The 25,921-nt window shown below is 41.0% G+C and overlaps 1 protein-coding gene across 1 annotated transcript in view; it reads left to right on the top strand.

The window, feature by feature from the left end:
• HACD2 (3-hydroxyacyl-CoA dehydratase 2) overlaps positions 1–19,999 on the top strand; it is an 85,387-nt gene extending 65,388 nt beyond the window's left edge. Inside the window, exons 5-7 of the mRNA XM_029214532.1 lie at positions 12,490–12,611; positions 14,672–14,850; positions 19,766–19,999. Of these exons, the coding sequence (XP_029070365.1) occupies positions 12,490–12,611; positions 14,672–14,850; positions 19,766–19,848 (384 nt within the window). The 3' untranslated portion in view covers positions 19,849–19,999. The remainder of the gene's footprint in view (positions 1–12,489; positions 12,612–14,671; positions 14,851–19,765) is intronic.
• The last annotated feature ends 5,922 nt before the right edge of the window (positions 20,000–25,921 follow it).

The following is a 25,921-nucleotide window of genomic DNA, read 5'->3' as shown; positions in this document are numbered from 1 at the left end:
ATCCCCGATACTCCACAATTGTTTTCCTGGAGGATACTCCATGATCCTTTTCCTGTTGTGCTGCATTATAGGTTTTCCTTCTCCGCTCGGTCCTCCAGCTGGGCTCGTGGTGCGCTCATGCTCTTGCTGCCTCTTGAGGTTGCTTCTCTTGTTAGCGTGTTTCCTGTGGCTGCACGTGCTCCTTGTCCCTAACGGCCATCCATGAACATGGGCTTTCGGGTAGGCAGGAAGGGCACCTTCTTATCCATATCATTCAGATGAGGAGCTGAGAGGCTGCATGTGGGGCACGTTGTTCCCTCCTTGGGTACTGTTCTTGGACCAGAAGCCACGCCACTGTCTTCTAGCCCAGGCCATTTCCACAGTGACGTTCCATCTCAGTTAGCAAAGGACATTGGGAGACATTCAGTATCTTTTGGCCCCTTGAGTGCTAAATGTCTAAAGTTCTCCACCCTACTCCATCTGTTCCCTTACTTTCTATTTTAAATATTTCTGTAGGTGGATTTGCATCACCTTCACTTTTAAAATTAGCACCTCTCCTAAAGGTGGGAAACCTCATTATTTGATTGCTAATCAGACACTGTCAGACTTTAGAGAACTCCAAGACAGTTGTAGCAGTACTTTAATGCCACTTCTGCATCTGTTAATAATGGACACTTAAAGATAGTGTTACTTTTCCCAAGGCTGGATGGTTCACTTTGACATTGAATATATTTAGCGTAGGTGATTTTGGCAAAATCAGGTTGTCTGTTTTTCTGTCCCTTTTCAACATTTTCTTGAACCATGTATAAAAATTTTATTGCAAAATATTTAGATCCTTTTGGGTTCAGTGTAGGCTCACTTCTGATGTTCCATGTTGCATCTTTCTCCCATTGTCTTAGTTCTTTTGTAGTCCTTGGAAAACTTCAGTGGCATTCCTTTGTTCAAAATGTATTATACTCTGTTCTTTGATAATTAAGTCAGTTGTGTTTAAAGTAAAATAAAACATCTTAAACCATACAAGTGAGTGTTACCACTACATCCTACAAGAACATAGCCTCCCTTTGTCAGTTAATAGTTGAATAGGTTCCAGGCCCAGCAAAATCAGGAAATCAGTTTCATTTGTGTTTAATGTTAATCTTTTTCTCCTCTTGGCTCTCCTCCACTGCACCCTCCTCCATCGGTGACCCTGCCCCACAAACACCCTCACACTTGAAGTTTCTCTGGACCTTTTCTTTTGCTTTCTTACCCCAAGGGCTAAATCTGACATCATCCATTCCCATTCCTCAATTCTGGCACGAGAGGGAGCAGTTAAACCAAACTCCCTGGAAGATTGCACGGTTATCTTCATTTGGGGGAATGTCATTCAGGGCAGGAAGGGCCAGGGCCTGACCTGTCAGCTCCAAAGGAAAGTGACCCACTCTATGAGGTTCCTCTGGGACTCAAAGCCAGACCTGCCCCAGCCTGCCCAGTCCAGACTGCCCTGCAGGTGGCCAGGCCTTTCAGGCCTGAGCACTATTGGCTTCTTCCTTTCCCTCTGCCCCAGAACTACCAGATCTTGGGTTTCCCAGTGCATTTACAGTTCAGTTAGTCTTTTAAAATATTATGCTAAAACGCTTCTCCCCCATTTAATTGACGTTCTGGATGTATCAGTGGTGTCTCCTACTTTCCTCCTAATTTTTTTTCCTTCTGTTTCTGATAATGGAATTTCTGACACAGAAGCTCATTGTTGGAATGAATCCTCTTCAAGCATAAGACATTTTCATACTATTGGGTAGTATCTTAATATATGTAATTGCTGCTACTTAGAAATAGTAGGCAGCCTGTTTAGAGTCAAATCTGGATACTTGGAGTCCTGAGATTAACAAAGATGTTTGACTTTTGGCACTAGGAAACTGTCATGGAATAGGAATGAGAATGATGAAAGAAAAAAAAGGTTACCTTGTGTGTAAAATAGTAGTTTCCCAAAGAAGCACCTGAGATGAGATTTACAGGCTGGGAGCCTAAGTGGTTTCAGCTTTGGTTATATGTCATCAGCTTGAGTTGAAGAATAAATAATGCAGGGAAGTAAGCCTGTGTCATAGAAGTGTGCTGTCAAGTTGTACTGTCAGTAGAGAGTTACCAATAAGTGAATTTGACACTCAAACCAGTTTTCATCCATGGTTTGAAAGTGAAGTGAATTCAGATGTTTATTTCAAGCCAAAAAGGGTAACTTTCTGGTCCCATGTAGTGATAGAAACGTGTTGGTTACGAGCATTTTTCTTTTGGATATCTCCTCTGTCCCAGGACTATACAAAGGAACTTTTGGTAATGGCAGAAATGTCCTGTGTCTGTGCTGTTCGATATAGTAACTACTAGTTGTATGTGAACACACACTGAACCCTTGAAATGAAGTTAGAGTGAATGAGGAACTGAATTTTAATGTAATTTAATTTTAAATAGCCACATGTGACTGGAGTTTACTGTATCGGACAGTGTAGCTGTAGTTGTTCAGTGTAATATTATTTACCATTCTCTTTATTTCAGTCCATATATTTTATCTCATATGTGCATGACTGTGTGATTTAAAAAAAAAAAAAAGTAGGGCTTTCCTGGTGGCGCAGTGGTTGGGAGTCCGCCTGCCGATGCAGGGGACACGGGTTCGTGCCCCGGTCCGGGAAGATCCCACATGCCGTGGAGCAGCTGGGCCCGTGGGCCATGGCCACTGAGCCTGCGCATCCGGAGCCTGTGCTCCGCAACGGAAGAGGCCACGACAGTGAGAGGCCCGAATAAAAAAAAAAAAAAAAAAAAGTAGCCAAAGGAAATTTATGTGGTATACTTGGTATGCTGTGTTCTTTAAATCTGGGGACTTTTTGTTTGGTACTCTAGATTAAATTGTCATAAAAATCCTGATTGCAGGTGTGGGAAACAGTGTGGATGGTATTCTTATCTTTTGCAGAGGTAGCAGTTGATTAACTGGTGAGACAGGAGGCCATATAGATCCTACCTTTGAGAGACCTGCAGTTTGGCCTTTGCAGTGGGTTCACCATGATAACATGTCCCACATTTGCCTTTGTTGAAAACCATTTCACAGGCCTTTTCTCTCCCATTTGAGTTCAAAGATACCATAGAAATATAGTCAACATTATTATCCCAGTGAGCTCAGAGATTCTCATTTCACACTGTAAAAGTGAGCTGGTGGCATACATCGTGAGCATTGCTAACATATGTCAGCAAAGTCAAGGAAAGTTAAAAATTATTAGCTATAAACTGCTTTTAAACAGCTGTGCTCCACGGTACAATGAGTGGCATTTTTAAAGCATTGATAAATATTCATTGGAAAACTTTTTTAATATGTAGGAGGAGGAACTGTCTCTTAAATTATCTGCTCCTTTGCCAAATCGGTCCTTTATATGCTGTAGCTTTTTTCAGTATAAGTGTATTTTCAGCATAAATATGGAGAATCAGGTAACTTAATTAAAAATATATAAATTGACAAGAATACCAGTACATTCAGTCTCCTGACAGTTGACCTGCACAGTGAATGCAGCAGGTAACTGGTCTCAGTGGGAATCTTGAAGATGACAGGGGAACCTGAAGAAATCATCCCTATCCCCCTGCTCCTGTGAAATATATATGAAGTGTATTTCTATTGCTTCTGGGAAGAGGGTTCAATAACCTTTTTTACCTATCCATATCAAGAAGCCCTATATAGTCAAGAAGCTCTCATTTAAAAGCTGTGATGCATCATGTATAAAATAAAGCATATTACTAAGTCGTCTGCATTTTCCAGAGAGAGGACCCTTTTCCAGTCTGAAGTGACCCTGGTGCGCTTTGGGAACTTGTAAGACGTGACTTGGTACACATGTGTGGTTGTGTGTGGAAGCATGCTGAGGGTGTGCTTGCATTTGGAAGGGAGGGAAGAGGCTAATTATTAGGCTTGATGCATTAAAGGCTTTTAACTTGTCTTTTCTCTAAATTGCCGCCATAATCGTTTCTATTGCATCTTCTCCCCTTTACTATATTTTTCTCTGGCAAAAAAATTACCAGGATAACCAAAAAGTCGATAATCATGCATCTTTTTTGCCTTCTGCATTGGTGCTGTCTTTTTAGGTCAAGTTTAGGGAATCTTTTATTGAGGTTACTGCTTCAAAGAAGTGTATGTTGAGAGCTTCAAGTGTAAAAACTAATCAAATTAACCAAGTTTTTATATACTACTTAATAGCTTTTAAAACTTCGGAGTTTTTCAAATAGTCATGTTACATTTGTGTAGCACTTTGCCATCTGTAGCAGAGCTTATCAGTTGGCACTAGATGTCTGTCCCACAGGTGAGTGTTAAAGGAAAGTTCAAGGAGAATATGATGACTAGAGGGTGTACATCATCTCAGAAGAAAGGCCGTGCTCACCTCAGCTAGTGATTGGCAAATCGATCGAGTGTTATGTAGTCGCTCTTTTAAGAAAAAGTAGAAATACAGATTTTTTTTTTTAAATGTAAAATCTCTAACTTAAAAAACTGGCTCAACTATTTTTTAAAGCACTGTACAAACTCAAAATATCTGTGGACCAGGATCATGGGACATTGTTTTAATATTTATGCTCCAGGAGATGGTATTCATAGCCTTTGGGGTTTTTTTTCTTTGTTTGTTTTCATTGGGGCCTTTGTTTTTATTTTCTGTCTTACTGACATTTTTGCAATTCTTAAACCATCATAGAACAAAAGAACCTTGACATTTCACAGTGTATATTGCCAATTTCGTGTTCTTTTGACCATGTCAGTTACATTTCTGACAATGATCAATCCTGTCCCCTCTAGAGTGTTGGGTAGGCACACTAGGATGATACATTTAGAGGTCTGGGGCGGACAGTGGGGTGAGTATGCCCCAGCTCTCCCTATGCGGCCACAGTAACCTACTGCTGGGAATACTGTTCTCGGGCTGTCTTGCTGTAGTTAAAGGACTGTTGCTTCGTAGAATACTCAGACTGTATTGGGTATATATGATCAAGGTGGGACTAATTATGACCCCATTCTGATGCAGTCCTCCTGTTTGAGTTTGGTTGAAGGAAATAGTTGCACGAAAACTTTTCAGTTAATAATGTGCTCTTTGGAGGTGAGAAAATGAAACAGAACTCAGGAAGATCATTGGGAAAGGCTAGCAGCTGGTGAGATCCTTAGACATCCCAGAGTTGGTACAGGCTAATGCCTTTAACACTTACCAACAGGAAGCAAAACAACAACAAACAAAATATCATCTTGGTAATTAATTAAGCCTAAGAGGCAGCCACCAACCTGTACTGGGTCCCAGCAGTGGCTAGCATAGATAGTAGAAACGTAATACAGATTTGTTGAATTGAATTTTTCTTTCATGGAATAATAGTAATAACTGCTGTATATTAAATGGCTAGCATTTTACTAAGCATTTGATAGGTTTTTCTGACCTCACGTCAACCATGCAAAGGCAGATATTGCCTCAGTTTCCATATGAGGAAGCTGAGGCTGGGAGAGGGAAGGATATGCAGCCTGGAAGCCTGGAGGTCTGTTTAATTCAAGAGTTGCAATGATTGGAGAAGAGGCTAGTGGTAGGAACCTGCCGCTCTTCCTTCATGTTTCCCAGGAAATGGGCTGAGCAGATAATAGCATTAAAGTTGGACTAATGGGAACATATTAGCATTCAGACCTGCATGTCTGTCATAAATATAGAATTGATCATGCATTGCTTGTTTACCGCATGCTTATACATTTTTCTCATTGCATGTTCAGAAAAGTTAATTTCATGACCAAGACTTGTTTTCGTAGGCCAAAACGTTTAACTAGGCCATCATCCATATCAAAAATTAGTCCTTAGTTATTGTGTTGTAATTGAAATAATTTTTAACCAGTTCCCTTTGTCATTGTAGGTTAAGAAAAATCTATGTAGATGCACATTTTTTTCTCCTTTAAAGGGGAAGAATATTAATATATAACTTGCATTTTCCATAGAAAAGGAATATTATTTTCTGGTTTGTTTACCATGTACCCTATCATGGATTTTTAATAAACACTAAATCATGAAGGACACTTTACACATGAAACTGCCATGTGAAAAGACGCTAATCCAGACATCTTTTTTTTTTTTAAACCACCACATGTCAATATTTATTACATTTCAACTTCTTGTCAAGGATGACATTCCTTTTAAGCAGATAACTGAGTTACATTTTTATTCAAAAAAGCTTCAGAAAGTTATGGAAAGGACCAGGATTGTCGTCAGAATTGTCCAGTGCTCCAGCCCAAACCTTCTGCTGGCGTCACCATCCAGGCAGCAGCCCTGTGGCCTCACCCTCCCTGGGGAGCTGCCCTCCTCACCCAAGGCTGTTCCAACCAAGGCAGAGAAGCAGAGAACATGCAGGCCAGGCTGCAGATGGGTCAGAATACTCATTCAGTACCTTCTCTGCTCCAGTATTGTGCTAAGCACTAGGAAGCGTGGGAAGGAGAAGTCACAGGTGCTGCCCTTACAGGGCTTGCTCAGGAGCAGAACTGAGCAGTACGGCAGAATGGGATAACTGACAAGGCTGGAAAGACAGGGTGCTGGCACCATGTCACGCTCCCGCTGCCCAGCTGTCTTAGCTCCTGAGGAGCTGTTCTAGTCTCCCAGGCCCTGTTGTTCCTCCTCATGGGGTGGTCTTGGGGGTGCAATATGTTAATACATATAAAGCATTTAGAACAGTGCCTGGCACTTAGTAAATGCTCAATAAATGTTAGGTACATATTAGCTATAATGTAACCTAATCTTTTCCCAAAATTTTAGTGACAAATTTCTACACAACCATGTTGAATTCTCTGTCCTGAAGCAGAGATATAATTGACTTTTAAAAGAGATATAATTGACTTCACATAGGAATGAATTCTTTTATACTTATTAAAATGGTTTCACAGTTAGCTGGTGAAAATTTAGACATAATTACTTTTACCATACTTAAGGAATAATTAGCCCTGCTAAATGGGAGTTATCATTATCTTAATCATCATTATTATCCTAATCTAAAGCATTTATTGAAAGTCTGATTTTGCTTTTTAAGTAAGCTAACCCCTTTTCAAAGCAAGTTTTTGGACCTGCCCTTGGGGTACTTACAGTGTAAGACAATAGTAATGTCCATACAGATTTAGGATCAGCATTAAACCTGTTGTTCCTTCTCAAGTGTGCTCTTATTGGTAGTTTTTGTTATAAATGTTCTTATATCTTCTTTTATGGTTATGTAGCCCGCCTCTTCCAGCAGATTTAGAGGCTTCATATCAAAAGCAATTTATAGAAACCAGATGATCTTGTTTGCTTCTAATTATGTCCTCAAAGTGGTTGCTTAGTTCTCAGGTGATATTTTAAAATAATTTCTTTAGAAGTAATTTCAAATTTACAGAAAATTTGAACTAGAGCAGTACAGAGAACTCTCATGTTTCCTTCATTCAGATTCCCCGACTACTGACATTTTACTACATTTGTTCCTGTTCCTGTCACCTGTTCCTCTATATTTATCTACCCGTTATCATTCGTTTTTTTCTGAACCTTGAGAGCAAGCTGTACATGACGTCCTGTCACCCAAGTACATGTTTCATACACTCTCCTACATCACCTGCATAACAACCCCCCAGTCTGGAAGCCAAAACTGATACAATACTATGGTCCCATCCGCAGGCCTCATTCAGATTTCACTAACTGTCTAAACTAAGTGTCCTTTTTTTTCCCTTTCTGGATGGCACATATTTACTAAGTATCTTCTATGCTCCAGGTATTGTGCTAAGCACTAGGATACACAGGGAAAGGAGAAACATGGTTGTTGCCATATATACAGTGAGTTGTCAGATCTCTTTAGACCCATCAGTCTAAAGAAGATACACATATGACCAACAAGCACATGAAAAAAATGCTCAACATCTCTAGTCATTAGGGAAATGCATATCAAAACCACGACGAGATGCCACTTCATACTCATTAGGATGCTACTGTCAGGAAGAAAAAAGGAAAATAACAAGTGTTGGTGAAGATGTGAAGAAATTGGAACCTTTCTGCACAGTTGGTAGGAATGTAAAATGGTGCAGCCAATGTGGAAGACAGTTTGGTAGTTCCTCAAAAAGCTAAACATTGAATTACCATATGATCTAACAATTCCACTCCTAGGTATACCCAAAAGAATTGAAAACAGGTACTCAAATAGATATTTGTACATCCATGTTCACAGCAGCGTTATTCCAATAGCCAGAAGGTGGAAGCAATGCAAATGTTCATCAATAGTTGAATCAGTAAACAAAATGTGGTATTTACGTACAATATAATATTCAATCTTTAACAGGAGGGAAATTCTGATACATGCTACAACACGGCTAAACCTTGAAAACATTATGCTAAATAAAAGAAGCCACACAGAGAAGGACACATTGCATGATTCCATTTAATTGAGGTACCTAGAATGAGCAAGTTCGTTTGTTTTTTTTTTAATTGAAGTATAGTTGATTTACAGTGTTGTGAAATGAACAAGTCCTTAAAGACTAAAAGTAGAGTAGTGGTTACCAAGGGCTAGAGGGAGGGAGAAATGGAGAGATATTATTTAATGGGTACAGAGTCTGGGATGATGAAAAAGCTTGGAAATGGATGGTGGTGATAGTTGCACAGCATGGTGAATGTACTTAATGCCACTGAAATATACACTTAAAAATGATTAAAGTGGTAAATTTTAAGTTATATATATTTTATCACAAACATAAGGAGATTACTAAGATTTTAAGATGACATGACATGAAAAACTTGCCTATATGTATTCTTTTAAGACTACTTTTTCCATAGCGTCCTTTGGTTATAGATATATTGCCTCCCCCACCCCCCAGCAAAACACAACACATACACACACACACACACACACACACACACACACACACACACACACACACAGTCTGCCAAAGGAAGGCTGAAGAATGATATTTGTAGAGGTTAACAGACAGGGAAAGTTGGTGTCAAATGAATCTAAAACAGGGTTGACTTGTGGGCTACATGTAGCCTGCAATTTCTGATGGTTTTTACATTTTTAAAAGGGTATAAGAAAACAACAAAAAAGAATACCTGACTAAGGCTGCACATGGCACAGAGCCTAAAATATTTGCTGTTTAGCCCTTTTCAGGAAAAGTTTGCCAACACCTGGTCTGAAACGATGCTTTGGACTGAATTGTGTCCCCCAAAATTCATACGTGGAAACCCTAAGTCCCCCAGTGTTAGGGTATTTGGAGTGGGGGCGTTTGGTCGGTGGTTAGGTTTAGATGAGGTCGTGAGGGTGGGATCTTCACGATGAGATTCATGCCTCTAAGGCACTAATATCCTTGCACATGATACCTTTTACATATTTTTAGAGAGAACTTCCCTCTCTCTCTCACGTTCCTCACAAGGAAGCAAACATGCTGGCACCCTGAGCTCGGACTTCTAAAACTGCGAGAAAATACATTTCTGCTGTTTGAGCTACCTAGACTATGGTATTTTATTATGGCAACCAGAGGAGACTGAGATAAACATACTGTTCACAGTTCTTCCCAGAACAGACTCTAGTTCTCACCTCCGAGATTTTACCAAAATCTCTTCTCTTCACAAATGAAAAGGGTATATCAAGAAGAGGAAAGAACACCTACCAGAGAAAGCATGATCAGGGGATTTCTTTGAAATAACCAGAGTGGTAAGCAGTAGGTTCCAGAATGCTAAGAATAGGGTTTCTACAATAGCGATTTTCTTATGTGGCACCATTTGTTTTTCTTTGAATGTAATAAAAATGACAGCTTTTCATATACTGATGCTCCCTGAGCCTTTTAAAGCAAACAGACGATGCTATTTGTTTGTAAAGGTTTTTCTCTTGCACCCATTTGTTTCTCCAGCTTGAATTTCTTTGTAAACTCCCTTGGCTAAATTACACAAGCCACCCACTCCCCACGCCTCCTCTCCCTTTGTAGAGCAGGGGGCTGAAACCTGCTGTCTATGGTGTGGAGGGTCCAACACGCAGCTCACCGCACCAGGCAAAGGAAGGTTTCCTGGCCAGCCAGGTTGCCCCCGGCCTGTTCCCCCGTGTGTGCCATGATTGTGAACATGCAGCTTTGAAACATGGCTTCGAGACATTTTTGGTCAACCTAGCCCAAACCTGCTCATTGATCTTACTGGTTTTAACTCATTCCATTCTACCCCTATTTTGTGTTATTGGATAGTTATCTGCAAATTAGATAAGCTTGATCTCTGACTTTATGTGAGCCCCTCCCTAATAACACGTTGTACTTCCTATTGATCTGAAGATATCATTTGTACAGAATGATCATTTTCCCCATCCTTAGTCTTTTTAAAATTGTGACATGGTCTTCACAACTGGATTCTGGGAACAGACTGTTTTCACATTCATCCCGAGTCTGAGTTTGTTACAGTTCTTTTGTTTATAGTCTAATGGGGCGGTGGGACAGTGAATCAAATAACCTGCAGGCTGGATCAGAGTGGGAGGCCGGGGGGCTTCTTTGTTTGCTTTTCTCTTATTTGAAGGCCTCTAAGACAACGTAGAAACTAACATCAGGTATCAAAAAGCAGGCCACTGATTATGATTGAATTGTTTTGCTTTACCAATATCTGTTGAGCTCCTACTTATGAAAATCACAAAGTGCTTTTGGGAATCAAAAATGAATAAAACACGCTCCCTGCTTTCAAGACGATTACAATGCAAAATATTAGAAGAACTTCTTGTTTAACCCAAAGGTCTTTAAGGAAGGCTTCAGCCCATAGCTGTAAAAACATATCTCCTTAAGATGAGGAGGATTACAGTCTATCAAAAAGCAAAGTGTGCTCTGAAATTATATTTTAGTATAGATGGGTTTTAAGCAAGGATTTGGGGACAGACTGAAAAATGAAACATGAAAGCTTTAGAGGGGTTTAGCTTTTGCTTTACTTTGGCTAATATAAGAGTGCCAGGAAAACAAAAAGTACCCTTGCTCTTGACAGTATAAAATTCTTATTATTTTTAGAGGGTAGTAACTATGGATTTATGAAATTCTTTGTGAGAGCAATTTAGTTAATAGGTATGTAAATGACTACTTATTTCATTGTGTAGGTGGATCGCTCCATGTACACTTTCTGAGGAAGAATGTAAGTGCTAAATTAACATTGCAAATGCAGAGAAGCAAAAGTTAAGGTTAGAATGCCATACCTTTGTTGTATTAGATGTTAGGAGTAAGACAGAGACGATCCATCTTGTAATTGAAATTTGTTTGATTTCCTCAGTGGAATTTCTTATTCACATTCAACTCTCTAACTGCTCTTTTCGGATGTAAGAAAATATAAGTGAATTGGTGTGCAAGGTTGTTTCTTATTATTGGTTTCCAAGTGCCAAGGATCATCATAACCTACCTGGGGTGGGAAGAGGGGGTGCTGAAAGTTAATACCACGGTAATAAATTTTCATGCAAGATTTGCAGTATAAGGCATCTAGTGAATACATCCCCTAAAAAACATACATAAGGAGCTCTGTTTAAAGTATATTGTTTTGGGGACTTCCCTGGTGGTCCAGTGGTTAAGACTCCACGCTCCCAATGCAGGGGGCCCGGGCTCGATCCTTGATTGGGGAACTAAGATGCCACATGCCGCAACTAGAGAGCCCACATGCCGCAACTACTGAGCCCATGCACTCTACAGCCCGTGCACCACAACTAGAGAAGCCTACACGCCACAGCAAAGACCCAGCGTGCCAAAATAAATTAATTGATTAATTAATTTTTTTTTGAAGTTAAAAAAAAGTATATATTTTTTTCAGCATGAAAACAACTTCAGAGGAGGCTAAGTATTCCAAAGCTCTTCTGGCTTTAGCCACCTCCTATGATCAGCATGGAAGCTTCTGTAATCCTTGAGTTAAACCAGGCCTCATGGGGGGGGGGGGCAGAAGTCACCAGTGGGAGAGAATAAATGGGCCCTGCCTCGTGGCTGGTCTCCAGCCTCCCTCACGTGAATTCATCCTGCCCAGGGAATTAGCTCCAGTTGTGTTTTAATCATCATATTGCCCTTCTTTGAAACTTCCTTGGATTCCAAGTTGTCATGTAAATCAAATTGAAATTCTTGTTAATGGAACCCAAGGTTTCCACCAGTTCACCCTTCTGCCATCTTACCTAACCATTCTTGGCTCCCACTAACGCCAGTTCACATTCTCCACATCAGGTCAGCAAACGAACATGCAGAAACTCACTCATCGTGTTTGTTTCTCCCTGTGGGCTACAGCTCATATAATTTCCCCTCCCTGTCTCTCTTACTCATCAGTAAGCCCGCATTCCTTCTCACTTGGCTCTACACAATTGTTGTCATAGGCATGCATGTGTTCCTTTATGTGGTAAGCTCTTTCTGTGCTGTGCTATGGCCATTGAGAATAAAGACCAGGGGCTGTGTCGACTTCTTCAACCCACCAGCTCTGTAAGGGGGGTGAGGGACTCGGCTCCCCACATGGTGAGTGCTTCTTTGTTAAGATGTTTTATGTGTTTGCTTTTGCTTTTGTCTTCCTTTTCCTACAGGTACAGAGTGAAGACAGTGTCCTCCTGTTTGTTATTGCCTGGACAATCACAGAAATTATCCGTTACTCCTTTTATACATTCAGTCTATTAAACCATCTGCCGTACCTCATCAAATGGGCCAGGTAAAGAAGTACAGGGAATGAAGACTAACTTTTGAAGTGATCTATCACTGTATTTTTCCTTTATTGCCTAAATACTATTTTTTATTTCTAAAAATAAAATTGTGAGAATTCCCTGGTGGTTCAGTGGTTAGGACTTGGTACTTTCACTGCTGTGGGCCTGGGTTTGATCCCTGGTCGGGGAACTAGGATCCTGCAACCTGCGCGGCGTGGCCAATAAATAAATAAGTAAATAAATATGAAATTGTGTGAGACGGGTTAGGTAGAAATCTGGTCTGTAGATTTCATCAGAATAAGTGACTGTACATAACTTTGATTAATAGAAACACTTTAAAATTTTTTATCTCTACTTATTTCCTTGGGATCAATTCTTTTCAGTTAAATTATTCAAAAGAGATTTGATATACCATACATTTTTTGTCCATAGAAAATTTTACTGATGAGCTTCTGCCATTTTGATGGATTTTGGACCAAGTCCAATTCTTGTCTCAATTTTGCCAACAAGATAACTCTTAAATTACTTTTTAATTAATAACAAATGTTACATGGCAGTTTTAGCATATTGTCAGTTTAGTTTGCTCTGATTATTTTTAGCAGTAATATTTGTTATGAATTGTGTAAAAGGCTGATAGTTCATCTAATTATCTGAACTAATGTGTGACACAGTTGTGAGCAGTTTTTTGAGTTAGAAATGACTACAGGAAGGAGTGACAAAGCCAAAGGATCAAAATTGTCCTTGGGGGGCTTCCCTGGTGGCGCAGTGGCTGAGAGTCCGCCTGCCGATGCAGGGGACGCGGGTTCGTGCCCCAGTCCGGGAAGACCCCACGTGCCGCGGAGCGGCTGGGCCCGTGAGCCATGGCCGCTGAGCCTGCGCGTCCGGAGCCTGTGCTCCGCAACGACGGTTCCTAGACAATTTATGAGTCTAGTGATTAAACAGAGACATAAACCAAATGTCTCCAACATTTCAAGCATGTGAACTTCTCCTTTTTCTTTTCTTTTTTTTCAATAAACATTCGTATTAGGAAAATGGGGAAAATATAGCAGTTTCTAACCAAGCTGGGCAGACTTGTGAAAGCTGTCTATCCTGGTTATAGGGAAAGTTTATTGACCAAACCCTGATTTTACAATTAGAGAAAGATTCTTTTGTCCATTGTCGTCTGTGGCCCGTGGAAGAGTCTTCCTTTTCCACCATCCTCCTCAGCGTGGCTGAAGGTAGCAATGGAGAACATGTCTTTCTTTTGTCACAGATTTCTCAGCACGATTCCTGTACCTGGACATTGAGAGCCCAGTATTTATTGTCAGCCACAAACAGCCAAAGGCCTTTTAGAATCTGAGCTGATGATTTCTTTAGCAATACTTACACCTCAGAATGGCTTCCAGTTAGTTCCATAGGATGAACCTCTCTGAATTGTTTTTGAAACCTGAGGAACTCCTTTTTTTAAAGTGAAAAAAATTGTGTGGAGTCACCCATGTGATAGTAATTGTAGTTTTTTTGACTAGAAAATTATGTAATGACTAAAGGCTTATCATAAAAATTTTTAATGTCTTTTAAAATTAGGATATATTTTATTTTTCACAGTAGCACATACAGACATTTGAAAAGTTGTAGCAGTATACACACGTTGGATGTGCTGGGTTTTTCAGTCCACAGACCAGACTTTGGTGTACATTGTAGGGATTCCTGGACACCATGCTCCAACACCTTCCCCCCCAAACTCACCCCCACCCCACGAGGCAGGACCCTTCAGTATAAACCATGACTCAGTGCCCCTACTTCACCAATATTTGGCATCATCTCAATTATTTTAGGGAGTTGTTTTGAAGAGTTGTTTATTTAGGCCAAATTTTGAGGCTGACCAAACACATTTCTTTTAGAACATTCAGAAGCATACTTGCTTTGGCCCTTTTCAAAAACTGGCTTGTAAAACCTGAACTTAAGCAGTGGGTAAACAGGGAAATGTATAAACGATAGCTTTCTACCAAGTAATCAGTATTGGTGGGGATGCATCTTTCTACTAAAGCTGGCTTCGAACCTCAGTAATGAATATTTTGTTTTGTTTTAGGTACACGCTTTTCATTGTGCTGTACCCAATGGGAGTGTCAGGAGAATTGCTCACAATATATGCCGCTTTGCCCTTTGTCAGACAGTCTGGCCTGTACTCCATCAGTTTACCTAACAAATACAATTTCTCTTTTGACTATTACGCATTCCTAATTCTGATAATGATCTCCTATATTCCAAGTAAGTAGATGGTTATGCATATATTTATTTATGTTTCAGAAATTGGCTCAAGAATAACTAGAGTGAAATGCCCTTGGTTGTTTTTACACTGTAAATCTAATTTATTGGGAACGCTTTGGTTTTTGTCGAATGCCGACTGTCAGAGGGAATTTTCTCTGGGAGTAATTGAATAAAGATGAACCCTTCTCAATACAGCTGCCAAAATGCAGTCCTTCTCAGTGTGTGTTTTAAACAGTGAATTCCAGGATAGGTTAACTGTCTATTGCAGGAGAGTACTGAGTGGAAAGCAAAAAAAAAAAAAAAAGCCCTTAAAGACCTTACCTTGAGGTTTTCTGTCTCTTGAGAACTGCTCGTTGTGGGATTTGAAAAACACTGTAAAGAGATTTTTACATTTTTACTGTATCAAAGTAGACAGTTACTTCACTTTTAAGGAATTGATAGTTAACTAGAAACAAAATAAAAATAGATTAATTTATTTCTTATTTTCTTGTTTGGAAATAAAGCCATCTGAATAGGACATAGTGTTATCTTCAGGATGGTTTCCAATTATTTTAATAATTCTGAAGGTTTAAATATATGGATAATCAAACATGCCTATCAGCACATGAACAGAGAGAAAAAGCCATGTTTGGGGCTTCTCTGAAATGAGTCACATTTGCTGAGGAAGAGTTGTTTACTCCCTTTCTCAAATTCTGATGTTCAGTTGCAATCCTATGATTGATTTCCACATATCCAAAAGGATCTTGTTTTACCCAAGGACACGTAAAGTTAATGTTTCTTCTCATTTACCTACTTCCATAGGCATTGTGACTCTGAATCTTATTTTAGTCTGTGAGAGAGATGCTATGTTCTCCCCTAAACCTCAGGTTAAATTCAGACTAGAGGGTTGGCTTTTTCTTCAGCCCACAGCATTAACTGAATGAGTCCTCCTAACAATCGTAGGTGACAGGTTTGTGTCCCCCTGTGGAAAATTGCATTTCACGCGTTGTGAGAGAAAAAGCCCACCCCGATTTCATGCGAACATTTATCTTGGAGAAGTTCTTGGATGCAGTTCTGCTACATGATTCATTTTCTACTCTTTATTAATGATCAAGTCCTCCTCTCTGGTGCTAGAACCATGGTGGCTAAAGGCCATCTCTCTTCCAATGTAAAAGGTAGTTGATTTTCAAACAAAAGATAAATATGGAAGAGTGTAAAAATTTAAGTAATAAAAATTAACTTAGAGCTTTTCACCTTTCTCATTTTGTTCCCCTAGAGTTTCATTTCCAGTCTCTAGAGCAACAGTTCCTAATTGCAGTTTTGCCACACCCAGGCTAACACATATCCCAACGAGCACCACAGGATTTATTTAAATTCAGCATAAGTCTTTGAATGGCGATAGATGCTGTGTTGGGTAACTGGGAGAGGGGCAAGGAGAATATCATGAAATCAAACCAATAACAAGGTGCTGCGTCATTGTCAGAAATCTGGGGCCCCTACCTCAGAGTTGCTGCAACGTTTTCTGTCTGTGGAAGAGGAGGAGGGGCTCTGTTCCAGGAGCAGTTCTCCAGGGCAGCCCGTGTCTGTCTGCACCTCGGAGTCTTCTTTGTGCTCTGGTGGGCAAGCAGTGCTGCCCGGCCTTTTGCTTCTGCCTGCTGACCTCTCAGCGTAGCGAAGGGGCCTGGTCAAGCACAGGAGGATAGGATGATAGGGTTCCTGAAGGAAAACAAGCCCAGTTCTCTGGGATTGTCCTTCTTGGCCTGAAAAGAGAAAAGAGAGAAAACACAGACCTTAGAGCCAGCTGTCTTACAGGGAGTAGGGCAGCGCTGTCCTCTCAACAGACGTCCGCTTTTACCTCAATCCTTCCCCCTTCTTCCATTCTCAGCCTCTTTTTGATAAGAGAACTTGGCTTGGTTAAAAGCTGTATTCTTTCATTTCTAAGGCAGCTTAACTCTTGTAGAACAAGGGCAGGGATTAAAAGGTTCCCTCCAAATCCCTAACTCCCCACCCCGGCTCAGGATGGTCATGCAGACCGTATTTGTGTCTGCTGGCACTCACTGTGCTTCTGGCCTGAGCCAATGGCCCTGAATGTTTTCAGTTGTTTAGGTTGTTAATACTGAGACCAGTTTGTACAGTTCATTCCAGCCAGCTGCACATTTCCAACTTTCCAAAACTTGGTGTTTATGAGAAGAAAATGCAGAGTTAGGAGAGGTTGCTCTTGATAATGCAGCTTTCTTTACCAAATTTGGTTTCCTTTCTACAACTTACGTTTCTTTTAACCCTCTTTAATGGGGAGTTAATGATATACATATCTTACATAAAGCAGCACCTCTTCGTTATGGTCCTGACCTGCTGTTGCATTGGTGCACACATAGCCCATATTGTGTGTGGCCCATGAGCCGCAGCCATGGGAGTTTTCTCATATCGAGGTGCTTTGGAGTCCCTTGCAAGATGCTCTTTTCCTCCTCTGCTGCAGATGCAGTATGAGTATGTACAGTATCCACAGGACTCAGTAGACATCTAAGTCCTGTTTACATCACCTCCCCCCATCCTTGTGCAAATTGGTGAAAGTTAGCTATAGGGGTGTTAGCTGTAGCCTTAAAAAGGCTGTAGAAAGTTAGCTATAGCCTTAAAAAGGCTGTAGAAAGTTAGCTATAGCCTTAAAAAAAAAGGCTGAGAGAAATGAGAAACAATGAGTAGGGTGAGGGCACCAAGAAGCAGGGCACTCTCCACGTTGTCAGTAACCATAACCACACCTCTGATTTTTAGAGGAACAGAAGAAACTTACCCCAAGCAAAGAAAGCATTTCCAGTTGCTCTCAGCCTTCAAGTCTTAAGAGAGCCCATTTCCTTACAGGAAGGTGGGTCCAGTGACACGCACAGCTCCCTACCCCGACTCCGACACACCAAGCCAGACACACATAACGTGCACAGCCGCCATCTCCACCCTCCATGTCCTGAGCTGTAAGAGCAGAGGGTAGAATTCTAAATGGCCCGTTGGCAGGTTGAGATTTTCGGTGTAGTTAAAAGCAGTAGCCATGCATCTGGAATTGTTTCAGCCACTGTAGTTGGATTCAGTGTGAACTTGTGGGTAATTGAGATGGAGACAGTGTCACCCAAGTTCTGGTCACCAGGGAGTCACAGAGCAGTAGAGAATTTCCAACCCAAGTACCCCCATTCTCCTGGCCTCCCCCACACATTCCTTTCTCTTGGGCGCTGAGAAACCTCTGGAAGATGTAAAAAAATGAAAGGGCCATATCGGCTCTCCAGTTCTAACCCCTGACCCTCTGTAGCCAGCAGGCCCTTGCCTGGGGGATGAAGAAGGTGTACTTGGCCGTCTTGCTGCCACTAAGGGCCTAATGAATGGCTTCTGGATCGTTGTCCTCCCTCAGAGCCTGTGGGGCTACAGCCACCTTATGAGTGGCGTAATAACAAATGCAGCCAGTGGAAAAGTCCTTGGCGTACTTTGCCTCAAAGTTTCCCTTTACTAAAGTAGGTCTGTAGAAATGTGACTGGCCACACATTTTCAAATGATTACAATTAGCATTCCTTATGGTTTAATTATATCTTTACTTCCAGTTTTTAGATTATGGAGCTTGTCAAATTTTCTGGCTTTCATACCAAAATAGTTCTCTCACTGTTGAATTTTATGCACAAGCTGGGTCTTTTCTGTGAATAACTTCCTGCCTGCAAATAGTGAGTGGAGTGGATGGCAGCCCAGTTCGGCACTGGGGCCTCCTCTGCAGCGTGTCAGATCTGTGTGCACACACCCACTGATGTCTTGGAGTACTTTGGGAGGATCATTTGACATTTGGCCAACTTGGAATCCATTTAAAAAGGAAGAAACTGTGAGAGGAGAGTTGGCAGTAGTAGAAATTACCTCCCCCAAAACACAGGTTACTGTCTAAAAAATAGAGATTGGAGCGGTTGGGAAGGGAAGGAGGGATAGTGTACATCCAAGACCATCTCACTGGAGTTTTTCACATGGTTTTTGAACCCCCAGTTTACAGTAACCTTGTGAAGGTCAGGTAGTTTAAACTGGCATTTCCCAGCAGGGACACTATAAGCATTTGGGATGACACAGTTCTTAGTCATGGGGGACTGTCATACGTTGTGGATTTTGGCATTCCTGGCCCCTTGTGCTGAATGCCAGTAATCTACCCCCTTCGATACTCTCCCCCCACCCGCATTTCTAAAGACTCCCTAGGGAGGCAGGACCACCCTATTCATTTGAGAACCAGTCCTTTTTTAAGTAATCTATTAAATGACCCAGAATAGAATCTCCGGTGCCTGAGGGCTTGCTTTTCATATGGACTTTTTCCTCATCCAAACCTGGCTTAGTGGTGTTCAGATCAAATGTCACAGCGTTCCTCCCCCTCTTCAGTCTTCCCACTCAAAGAACAGCCTTTCTCTGGAAGTACTTTCAGGAGATCCTCCCTGATGACAATGCAGTAACAGAGAGGCCGAGACTAAGAGTCAGGAGCCCCGAGCCTGGTCCTGACTCTGTCAGTGATTTGCTGTGAGACCCCAGGCACGCGCCCACCCTCTCTGGGGCTTGAGTTCCTCCTCTGTGAATAGGAATAATAACTCCATCACTAGAATCCTTCCCCTAGTTGTTGGGGAATCAGAGAATAAATGTGAAGATAATATGAGAGAGTGTAAAGAGTATTATTTGGCGGCTCTGTGGCATCTTGATTGGTAATGGTAATGTCAGTAGTGTCTGTCATTCCAGTCCTCACTACCCTTCCCCCTCGGCTAAAGCGGGAAAGTCAGTCCCTCTGTGTTTTTCCTCTCTCTCCAGGCCCACTTTGTTACCTTCCTTAGTTGCTGAAAGAGAAGGTGGTCAGAGAGTCAGAGAGGACCTCAAGTCCATGTGCTTTACATAGAACATGTGATTTTAAGTCATCTCCTTAATGAATTCTTTCTTTTCTTTCCAGTTTTTCCCCAGTTATACTTCCACATGATACACCAGAGAAGAAAGGTCCTTTCTCATACTGACGAACACAAGAAATTTGAATAATTCCTGCTTCCTGCACACCCCCAGAAACAAACTTTCCAATGACAAAAGATGCTGCAGACTTTTTCTGTTCCCAGTACGTTTCATAGAAAATAAGTAAGAACTTTTTTTAAAATACTAAAAAAAACCAAAACAAAACAAAACCCAAAATCCAGTGTCACATGGGCCTGGGATTTTATAAAAAACAAAAAAAGCCGTTACATAAAACATCCTTGCTGGTCCATTTCAGCATGTTCTTTCAACCAGAAGTTCCCAATATTTATGATGGCGCTGGAAAGGGATTTGGCGTTTTTTATCCTCCTGTTTCCTTCATGTGTCTGATAAATAAAGATCTGTAATACTAAATACTTGAGCGTTACAGTCTGAGTAATGAAGTTGTGCCCGCTCAGTGCCCAGCTTGCAGCAGCTATGTTTCAGTCTGCAGTGTGTTTAGCATTCCCTCTCAAAGTGCTTGACTGCATGCTGGAAGCCATTTGTCCTCTGGAATGCTCTGAAGTTATGGCTGGGACCTTCCCCCCTATCTAGTGAATGACTTATACAATGTATATATGTCTGTGAAACTTTGGAGTAGTGCCTATAATCAGAAAACAGCTAGAACCCTTTTGTTTGTTTTCAATCGAGTCATTACTGCTTGCCACTACGAAGTGTGCCTGAATTTAATAAGTATGTGTGTATTGTAGAGAAGCTACTTTATCTGGGGCTCAGCCTCAGTCATATTTTAACAAAATGACAGTTCTCAGAAAGGGAAAGCTCAGTCACTAGTCAGCGACAAGTACCTTTCACAGTACCATTCTCAGAACACCCTTGAGCAAGGTGTTTGCCAAGAGCAATTCTTACTTAGGGACCTGACGCCAGTCTAGTCGCACAGGAGTAAAGAATCCATTAACAAAAGCACATGGAAGGCGTTACTCTAAAAATGGAGTCTGGAAGAACAGTCAGGAATGGGTTCATCTGCCCTTATTATTTTACCTTTACATTTTCATTCATCTCTTCTGTTTGGATACTTTTCCTAATTATCGTCCTGTGTAATTCCCACCAAGTTGTAAGTCCAGAGGCAGTGAAATGTTCCAGTTGGGCAGTCATGAGCTAAAAGTAGTATTGTCCCCACATTTTGGATCAGCCAAGAAATACTTTGGACATATGGACATTGTCTAATTAACATCATGTCGCCATACTTTAATTGCTAAACTGTGCGTTTAAGGCTCTTCAAGAAAGGGTTGGATAAAAATGTAAAGCCCAAGTTTAGATGTGCATTAGATTTTAAACACAGAATGTTCTTTGTGCAGACTTCACCCCCGTTTTTTTTAATTGGTTGATCTGTAAAAGTCTAGCTTACTGACTGATTATCAATTAAAATATAATTGCTAATATTAGAAGTGTCATAATGGAAAACTAACTTTTAAATGCTTATTTTCATAGAAGCTTGAAAATTAAGATGAAAATGAGAAGAAAATATGCAGCCTATAATTTAATGCAGGTAGATATGTAATAAATTATTTTTGAATTAAACATTAAAATTCTGCTTCTTAAAGTTAGCACTCTTAACTTGGGCGTGTTGAGATTAGAATCTATTCTTGTATTTGATAAACAAAATATGAGGGAAAGATTATTTTTCATGCTTTTTCTTTTTATTTTTCCAAAAATGTATTTCTACTATAAAATAGAATCAATTTGGGTTATATTAGCCTTATTATTAATTTGAGTAAGATTTTTTCACTTGTTTTTGGAATAGTTGTAGAAGATGGGATGAGAAATGCAGGTTTTCCAGGATTGCTGGCTTGGGGGTTTTATTCGGGCCTCTCTATTATAATTTGTCACTATGAAAAACAGCCTGTCACAAATAGTGGTTATGCATCAAATTGAACTTCGGCAACAAGAACGCAGCGAACAACTCCCTTCTCAAAAAGGGTCTCAACCCCAGTGTGCATTTTTGTCCATCAACATTTGAAATGCTCGTTGAAGATAAGTAAGCCATGCCACCGTGTCCTTCAGTCACCTCTCTCAGTAACTGGTTTCTTTACCTCTAACATGAATTCATTTCTCTTTGGAAGTGGTGGTGTTCTCTTATGAATTGGGAACACCTAACCCCACCAGATGTCACATCTTCTTATAAAGTGTGAATGAGGAAGGTGGTGTTTTGGTGGGTATTTTGTCAGACTTACCGTTTTCATTTCAGGGCACAGTCAAAGGCATCAACTGCCCAGCCCCCCACCTGATTGGGTGTTTCAGATCCCCCACTTCGGGTACCACCTTCTGGCAGAAAATTCTTTGAGGTACGCAGTAGTGCTTTGTAGACACAAGCTGCTAATCCGCATCTTGCTGTGTTCTGTTTGCTAAGGTTGGGTTCGTTCATTTAACACGTACTGACTATCGTCAGGCACCGTGGAGAGTTAGTCATGGAATAAAGCACATCCTCCCTGATGAAAACGTTCCTCTGGAGCAAACTTCCGACAGGAAGGGTTTAGACAATGTAGCGTTAAGGCACGTGAAGAGATTGTGCCCTCACTTCCACTCATGTTTCTGGTTATTCGTTTATAATAAAAGGTTGGCATTGATGTGGTACAACCTGCAAATTATTTTCAATTCTGAGTTTCAGATAAAACGTTATAAGACAATATCAGTACAGACTGCTCCTTTGAAATTTGGGTAAAAAATTATACAACCGTATATATAGTCATTTTTATATTTTTTCTATGTTGGGAAAACCAAAACTGTAATTTTATAAGTCTTTGATTCACTAAAATTATATAATTTAAATGTATTTTTTGTATATTTAGAAATAAGGAGTTCAAAGACTATGCTTAACTTTCTATGCATGCATTTGGAAGCTGTTTTTACCTGATAATGTTAATGTAGTAATAAGTTGTATTCATAAAATACTGATCTGTGTTGCATTTCAAAATAAACTGGTGTGTGCTCTGCCTGGATTTGAAATACTGACCAGTGAGTCTAGTGACTTTTCACACTGAATTGGCCTGAGAATGGTGTTGTAGGATTACGGAAGAGTTTCAGTTCTGTTAACGGATTCCAGCTCTTTCTTTACAGTTTTAAAATCTATTTCTGCTATTCACTAATGGTTCTACACTTACAGGAAAAATAAACAGATTATATTAAGAGGTTTCCAAAAAGTCCTTCTTCCTACCAGTCAGTCTTCAAGCTTACCAAGCCAGTCTCCAACCTGGCTGCAGAAGGACAAGACAGATTCCTCATATAGGTGACCAAGAAAAATAAAAAATTGATCAGTAAAAGATTGAGGGCCCTTTTCTTACAATGTGTGTGTGTGTGTTTTAATCTAACTTTTCTAATGTAAGTTGAGAGGGGAAATACTGTTGCCCAGCAGTGTTCATCTTATAATAAAACCAGTACTTGGTCAAGTGGTTGAGTACCTCCTCCTAAAAACAACTCCAAATACAGAGCAATCCGGGGCACTACTTTACACACTGACGTCCACAGTAACAAGTGGGCAGAAAGACACTGAGAAGGGCACTCAGCTCAGCCACTTCTGACCTGCTAGTACTAGACCCTAGATTTCCTCACCTCAAAATGAAAGTGCTGATGCGTCCCTGTGCCGGTCGCTTTCTAGTTATTTCTCTGGGTGATCTCAGGGTGCCTCCAGCAGGGACATGCCCCCTCCTGAGTCTGCCAGGTTTTTCTCAGAGTTGTCACCGTTGTCCAGGACCGTGGTCTTTGTTCCAAAGAGGAACATTTTCTTTCTGAACGCTGTCTGGTCACAGACATTACCAGCACAGTGGTTAGGACCACCTCTCTCCTCACATAGAGTTGAATCTGCTTCGGAGACAGGCTTTCATTTATGAAAAGAAAGAAAATTATTTCAACTGAAATTGAAGAATGGAGGTAAAGTTAATAGTAGAGGCTACACAGAAAACACAACCTTTCAATCTTAGGGTGGTAATGGGAAACCAGCCAGGGCTTTGTAATTTGTCATTGTCATATTTTATGGCAATTATGTGTACTATGTTAACATAAGCCCCAGCCTGAGGAATTACCATTGGTATAATTAAGAGACCTACTGTTACAGCATTCCGAAAATACTGCTGTGTTGTTCTGTTCCCTTTAACAAGAATGAAGACTAGCTTTGCAATTCCTCATTTTTTTTTTAATCCCAGCATTACAAATAGACTGGTTCGTTGTTATTTAGTGGTGAAGAAACTGTTCTAAACAGCTATTAGCAAAAATAGCCATACCTATTAACGTTCCCCTGCCGGCAGCTGGGAACCAGAGTTAGAAGAGAGAGCTTGTGGGGGGGTTTTTTGACCAACACTTTCATTTTAAACGTGAGAAACTAATCTTTTTTTTTTTTTTTCAAATTTAGAGAGATACCCCGATACCCCTTATTGTTATAGGGGTAGGTCTCATTACCAAAAATAATCTTTTTTTCCCACAAAAATGCAATTCACCTTGAAAGTCACTTGATGAGCAAAAATAAAATGTGAGAGGCAGTGTACTTAAGCACCTAGTACCCATTTCATAAATCTGCTTATGTTTGGAAATTGTGTTTTCTGTTCACTAATTCCAGAACATGGACTTATTACAACGGCAGTGCTTCCACATCTATCTTTGACTTTCGTGGATGCAATCCAGATGCATTTCCAGATGCTGGACTTGGTTAAAACCCAAAGGCGATTTCCGCCTCCGTGTTGTCGTAGCTGGGCTGTCCCGCTGGGGGGCAGCACCTCACAAGCGATCCGGGGCCTTGGGAGTCAAAGGCGTTTGGAACACAGCTTCGGTCCAAGGGCGTGGAAGGGGCAGAAAGGCGCACGATAGCAAATTAGTCACAGATTTCTCTTGTCCATATAAATTAAAGGCAGCCCGATCTTAAAGCATATTCTGGAGGGGTACAGGAAATAACACTTTTTAGAGCAAAAAACCCAGCTTGGATGCGTGCTTTGAGGCTCCAGCTATTCTCTTCTGCCTTGGGAGACCTCCCCGGCTGGGACCCTGCAGGCTGCCTGGCTTTGAAATGAGAGATTTTGGAGCTGGTCGTAAAGCAGGTGTTAGTGCTCCTGTTTAATGGAGAGCCTGCTTGTTAATCTTTGAAACGTTCAGGAAGGTCAGTTCCCACTCTTCTGGCTCTGGATATTTTTGGAGGGTGGCCGGGGCCATGAAAAAATGTCAGGCCACCTTATAAGGTCGTGTCTGGCCCCGAGAATGCTTGTCTGCAGCATGTCCAGTACACTCTGTGGGTGTGGGTTAACTTGACTCTTGGACTGTGAGTTTTCTCATAGATTTAAAATACTTCTATTCATGCCATGGATTATTTTCTCTTTAACAGGCTTAAAGTCTTCCTCAAGAGCTGTTTAAATGACACCGATTTGGGACATACCAAATAGATAACCAAGGGCATACGTAATGCCTCTACAACCACACTAGTTGACTGTGCCAGGGCAGACAGAGATAGTCTTACAGCAGGTGGTTTATTTAGCCAATGTTATGTCAAAGTGAAAGCCACAGAATATTAGTTTCGAGGGCATGGGAGTACGGGTATGCCGGGGGGGGGGGGGTAGCGGTTCTGTAGTTTAAGTTGAAACAAAGTTTTCTCTCCTGCTGTGCTTTTCAGACCTTTTTGCACCTGAATGCAGTTTGTGAATCTCCAAGAGACGGGGTGCTACTGCAGGCTTTTCGGAAGCTATTTTCAGTCTTTATCCTTGAAACATCTTCAGGGCTAGAGCTCCTTGAACACCATGAAAAATACTAATCTGTTAGCAGCTTTCCCCATCAGAGGATGTTAACATGTCCTGGGGGGAACAGAAAAAGAGATGCACGAGGGGTTAGCCTGGGCTCTGGGAAGATTTTCCTTGTCTTTTGTATTTAATAAACCACCATCTCAAATAGGTAATGAATTACACATGAGATTGAGAACCCAGGTGTCAGCAACCCTGGATGGAATCTACCATTTGCTACTTTCTGGTGCGTCTAAAGTGAGCCTACCAGTGGATGTGAACTTATCTGTCTGAGAAGACCCAGCTGGGACCAACAGCCCCAAATTGCATCAGCCAACTGCCACTCCCCCTGTGCCTACACCCCAGTTTAAGTGCCCGCTGTCAGCCCGTTACTC

This window comes from Monodon monoceros, unplaced genomic scaffold (genome assembly GCF_005190385.1).
Source record: "Monodon monoceros isolate NGI ecotype Baffin Bay Population unplaced genomic scaffold, NGI_Narwhal_1 Super_Scaffold_11, whole genome shotgun sequence".
NCBI lineage: Eukaryota > Metazoa > Chordata > Mammalia > Artiodactyla > Monodontidae > Monodon > Monodon monoceros.
This window is presented reverse-complemented; position numbering and strand designations above follow the sequence as displayed.